At 17.6% G+C, this 6,656-nt stretch overlaps 1 protein-coding gene across 1 annotated transcript; it reads left to right on the top strand.

Moving 5' to 3' along the window:
* Positions 1 to 5,272: 5,272 nt before the first annotated feature.
* On the top strand, positions 5,273 to 6,168 carry MKS88_000129 (uncharacterized protein; the record flags this gene model as incomplete). The annotated part of the gene is made up of 2 exons (XM_067214308.1): positions 5,273 to 5,362; positions 5,491 to 6,168. The coding sequence occupies 2 exons, from the start codon at positions 5,273 to 5,275 to the stop codon at positions 6,166 to 6,168; spliced, it is 768 nt and encodes a 255-aa protein (XP_067075862.1).
* Between the last annotated feature and the right edge of the window lie 488 nt (positions 6,169 to 6,656).

The following is a 6,656-nucleotide window of genomic DNA, read 5'->3' as shown; positions in this document are numbered from 1 at the left end:
AGATTTTTATTATAACTGTATAACTTTGGGATTCAGTACTTTCATGTAGTACATTAATATCATTTAAGAGTAGTGCCTTTTGTGCTTCATTATATGATATTTACGAGGGTGATATTCATTTTTAACATTTTCAATTTTTGTGCAAAATTTATTGCATTTAGTGTAACATATGTATTTATATATCCATTATATAATCATTTATATTTTTCAGCATAGGCCCGAAAACTATATATATAACATTATTATTAAAACTTTTTAGAAATAGTAAAACATATAATTTATATGTTAAATTATAAAAAGGAGTAAAAAATAAAACATATCCTTGTAAAAAAGAAAAATATTGATTTCTTTGGTAAATTATATATAAAACCATATAGAGAATATATTATTTTTGATAAAAATTAAATATATAAAAGAATAATTTACTTTTTGTAGACACAGTATTATATAGCTAATATAAACATAAAAATTATATTGTGGAAATGGAAATTTAATAACTTGTCCTTACTAATAAGAGTTATTGTTATGTATTAATAATATTAATTATTAAATATAAAAATGATATGTTGCAAAAGTAGGTAAAGATTGTTGAGATATGGGAGTAAAATAAAAATATACTTATGTTATATTTACGTAATAATGAAAAAATAAAATATTTTAATAGGAAATTAAACTTATTGTATATGACTTCTCAAATTGGGAAAAATATATATAATTTTTACTAATATTTATTTATTTTTTAAAAAATGGTCTCAAAAATATATTTAGAAATAATGAATATTGTTAAAATTGATAAATCCTATTTATACGTAAATGTCTTGGAGGATTTTATTATACAGAGAGTTCAATTTTGTGATATATTTTATAAGTTATATGTATATAATTATGAATATTTAAAATGGTTTTGCTCATAATTTATATGTAAATATTAACTGTACTTAAAAATGTTAGATTACCAAATTCGAAAAAGAAATCCCAAGAAACTAGATAAGAGTCTCCGTGTATGCTTTAACGACAAAAACATATATATATATTAAAACAAAAAATATATTAGTGTCAATTTATATTGTTTTCTTTTGTTTTGTATTTTAAGTATAGTATTTTAAATTTATATATTTTTTATTTTTTTTTAATTCTTTCACTTGTTTAATCTAAAGAATAATATTTCTTAAAGTTAAAAATAATATAAAGTTTTATATCGTATGATTGCAATATATTTCTTTGCATATAGTATATTCATAATTGACATACCCTATATTATAATGCATAAAGTATATAAATATTGAAGAATTATATATTTTTTTGCTAAAATTATTTTTAAAAATATATTATTTATGTTTATTTTTTAATTTTTATTTTCAGAATTTGTTCCTGATATTATTGACTTGCAAAAGAATAAATAATAGTATAATATATTCTTCCCAAAACTATAAGAAAAATATTACTAGAAAATATATTTTATTAAAATATACTTATTCTTATTTATTATCTACATATTATATTCCACAAATGATCCTAATATTTAAATATATTTAACTTTATATATCTTAGAACCGACGAAAATATATAATATATTTTTGAGAAAATTTTACTTTATTATATCTATTTACCCTCATTATATTTTATTTTATTTAATTTAATTTTTTTTTAAATGTATAATTTTAATCAAAGAACACGAAAAAGAAATTAGTTCTATGAGTATAAACAAATTTCATATAGAAATAATGATATATATTAAAATTATTTAAAATTTATTATTTTCAAAATTATGATACAAAAATTTATAACTTCTTTTTTTCTGTTTATTTTAATTACCTTTAAAAAATATATATTTTTAATATATTAGTGGGTATCCTATTAGTATATTTTTTTTTTAATATGTAATATATAATAAGGAAATGATTTTTCATAATTAATATAATGCATAACTTAGGCAAAATGCTTTTTTTTATAATTAATATTACTACTATTATATTGTTATGATAATAACAGATTTTCAACTATAATAAACATTTGTTCCAAAATGTAGCGTTTGCAAAATTGGCATTATTAATAAAAAACTATTATTATATTTATATATTAATCTCTTAATATATAGTATAATATATAATCTATATTCCATATTTCATATATTTTACAATTTACATATATTTAATAGTTTGAAATATTAAAAAAATTATATATATATAATATATATATGTATATATATATTTTAAAAAAGAATTATATAAAAAGTATTTAATTACTGTACTATATTAAATTTTATATTTTTTATATATTTATGAATGGATACGAATTATATTATTTTTATTAAAAATAATTTTTTATGAATATCATTAAGATAAAAGTTATATAATAAATTTATAAAGTTTCCATTCTTTGTATCAGTTGTAAAATACATTTAAATTATGTACATATAATTATATTTTTATAAATAAATACAAAATTAATAAAATAAATACATTATCCTTTATAATTAAGACAATATTTTAGTATTGTTTGTTGTTTTCTTACAGAATGTAGTACAAATTTAAAATTATATATCACGGAAAAAAAAATTAGGTCAAAATTCTTTATTAAAATTGGTATGTTTATACTTTCATCTATAATATGTAGTTTTTAGAATGAAAAGAGTTATGATTATTTTATTTAAGGAAATTTGTATTTTTTATTTATCCGGTTCTTATTTTTATCAACTATGATTTTAAGATTGAGATTAATTATTATTTTAAATAATAAATATATTTTTTTTTCTATTAGAATACGTTTAATATATTTATGGGAAACCATACATATGATATAAAATTAGATTTAAGAAATTTTCGATTACTAGCAGAACTTGAACATAAAAACATTTCACATATTATATATTCACAACAGATACCTAATTATTAAAAGAATGACGAAACATTTGTATTTAGAAATGGAAAGAGGAACAAACAAACAAGCACACAATCAAGGAGAAGTTCTTTATATGAAGAATTCAATAAAAAATATAAGGTACAAAAAAATTAATATATGGAAAAAAACAATTAACTCATTTTGAAAAAAAACTTTCAAGTAACATGATTACATAGATTTTATTATAAAAAAAAAATCTTCAATTAGTAATAAGACATACCAAAAATTAATATGTAAAAAGTTTGGGCATAAAATGTTATTACCTACTTTAGTATTCTTTTGGGCATTATTAGCATCATTAGGAGGTTCAATATGTAGTTTTTTTGGTCAAAGTAAAAATTTTAATACTACTGTTAGTTATGACTACGTTAATATAATTTTAAAAGATGAATGCGATATAACATTTTTTGTATTTTTCGGTATATTAATTGTCATATTGTTGATATGGTCTGCTTTTACTTATATGAAGTTTAGAAAATATAAAAGAATTTTGAAAACTAAATGTTAGAATGGATAAAAAAATGTTATTATTTACGTAGTGTACCTGGTAATTTGAATACAAACGTGTATTATAATTACTTATATGTTCAATAAAGATATTAATAATTGCCTAAATTACATGAATGTACACATGCTAGCTAGAACTGTTGATACTCAGAAGTAAATAGATGCTTTATTAGTATATTTGTTATATTGAATGTATTAGTGTTTCACAATATGTTTTTAGAGTCTTTCTTCTGTTATATTAAGTATTACAGCGTGATATTTATATTTATGCATTAAAATAGATACTGATGAATGGTATATGTATGTGAGATAAAATTAATATATTATGGAATAATCATGCAATTTTATTGATGTATGACAATTTGTGCTTGAAATAAAAATTGTTCGTTTCAATTTTTTATGTTGCTCTAGTACAAATTTATTATTTTTTTAAATAACTTTAATAAGATCATTGTTAGTTTTGAAATAAGGATAAATGTGTATAGTTCTTCATTTAATAGAATGAAGTGAAGATATATTGTTGCATTAATGTGTATATATATATGCATTTCTTACTTATAAATAAGCATAAAATTTATTCTATAAAATACGTTTTATAACAAACACAAAATTATAATATTTATTGTAAATATATTTTTAATAAATGATTAGTTCTATATGTTTTAAAAGATAAAATATAAATATATCATAAAGCAATACATTTATTAAATACTGGTTTTATGTAACTTTAATAATTTAAGACTTCTAAATCATCATAATTAAATGAAAAGTTAAAAACATTTTTTAACCTATTGTTGTGTCCACGTGTGTTTTTATTTCATTTTTGCAAAATTACTTAAATATGTATTATAAAAAATATTTAAAAATAAACATACTATAAATTGTTTTTATAACTTATGATAATAAAGAACGGAAATAAAGAATTAATTTTTATTAATTATTGTTGCATATGTTAAAATTCTTTTTTTTTTTTTTTTCTTTTTTTTATATTACTAAAAGAATATATATATATGTATATATAAATAAAAAAAAACTATTTCCTTAAAAATAAAGAAGCTTAACTAGTTATTTTAGTATAAATTATGTATAATTAAAAATTTTAACATTGAAAAATTATATTATAAAAATAAAGGAAGAGTGACTATTTATCCTTGAAATATATTTTTTTTTAAGTTTCTACATTATACATATTTTATTTTTAAATTAAACTATTAACAATAAAATTGTAAATACGTTTATGTATTAACTAATGAATGTGGAATAAATTTTATATAATAAAATTTGTAAGTAATGCAGTTTTCTTTATTTATTTTTACTATTATTAAAATTATTAATATGTTTTATGCATAACCATTTTTCCAAAAATATTATGCTTATAAAATTAGTATAATTAATTGAAAAAAATTATTAAAATAGATAATAATTCACTTTTTCTATAAAAGAAAGAATTATCTATCTTCTCTATATTCTATATTGTGTAAATACCAAATTTATCTTAATAATAAGAAATCATATAATTTTTTTGTATTTTAAAAATATATAATAAAAAAATTATTTTATTACTTTGCAATATTAAATAGTAATTTATATATTTCTAATATATATAAATGAATGCAAATTATATTATACTAATTAATGTAACATTTATAAAAATACCATTAAAATAATAATTATATAATGTAGTTTTAATGCTACTTTGTATATATAGCGAAAAATATTATAGTTATATAAACTTTACTATGTATTTAGAAAAAAATAAAAAACAAATTAAATGAATAATTATCGTACCTTTAACATCAAAAAAATACTACATTATTGTTAATTTTTCTTTACTGAACTTATTACAAAATTAAATTTCTATATGATGGAACAAAAAATTATGTTTCTCCTATTTTTTAAAATTTCTGGGTTTATTTTTTTTTTATCTTGTATAAGTCATTTTAACAATGAAGCTGTATGATACTGTTATATAGATATATCTTCACTTTTCATAATTTTTACGTGTTATTTTTATTATTACTGCTTTTCAGAATTACTTTATATCATATATTAAATAATATATATTTAAGTTCTTTTTTTTAGAGCACGTTTATCAAATATTTAGGTGAGAACTATAATAATAGTAGCAAAATAGATAAAATAAATTATAGATTACTGGCAAAATATAAACAGTATAAAAATTACAACGATGTAGGTTTAAATGAAAATATACAAAATAAATGGGAGCACCAAGAAAAAAATATATATAATAATAAAAAATTGGGAAAGGGAAAGAACAAACAGTCTAATAGAAGTTTATTAAATAAGTCACAATACTACACAGAATATACAGATTACAATAATGGAATGTTTGATGGAAAACATTTTCATTTTGAAAAAAAATGGATAAAAAAAAAAGATTATGATGATTATGTCGAAAAAAAAAGAAGAATTTGTGATATATCTTTAAAAAAATTAAAATTTAGAAATTATGGTTATGTCGTTGCTATATTTATTATTATTTCCTTCTTTGGAATAGGAATACTAGTATTATCAGGGATGAACTCTTTAGATACAGTATTGACATCTATTACTGAGTTTGCATTATTTGATCCCTTTAAAAATGATATAAATACTTTGTCAAAATCACATAAATATTGTCTTTTAGGAATAACGTTAAGTACGATTATCATTACTTTATCGATTATAGTTGTAAAGGCAATTTGTAAGATCTTAATAAATAATGAAAAATATATAAAATTTAGGTTAATGAATGACTAATATGAATAATAAAAGGCATATACACTTCTGCAAGGAATTCTTTGATATGAATTATTAGCTATAATATTTTTAATGATAAACTTAATAAGAATATATATTATGTGTAAAATATTATAAATATACATATGTATAATTATTATATTCCAGAGAACAATAAAATATTATATTCTTTTTTTTTTTTTGTGTATTGAACATTCTAATGTTTCTAAATTTGTATTTCAAGTTATATTCTTAATTAACTAAATGTCATAAAATAAATATATGTTTGTATATTTATATATATATCTATGATATATACATATTTGTGCTTTAAAATGATTATACAATAACATAGTTCACATTATTATATAAAAACATTATAACTTATATTTGTAATAAAACGATATATATTATATATCATAACATATTGTAACCTAAAATTATAACATGTTTATTTTATTAAGTAATAGTATTAGTTTTTAATTAAAAAAATATTTGTCCTTTATTGT

The sequence above is a fragment of the Plasmodium brasilianum genome (genome assembly GCF_023973825.1).
Source record: "Plasmodium brasilianum strain Bolivian I chromosome Unknown PB_00_03, whole genome shotgun sequence".
In the NCBI taxonomy this organism is placed as follows: Eukaryota; Apicomplexa; class Aconoidasida; order Haemosporida; family Plasmodiidae; genus Plasmodium; species Plasmodium brasilianum.
This window is presented reverse-complemented; position numbering and strand designations above follow the sequence as displayed.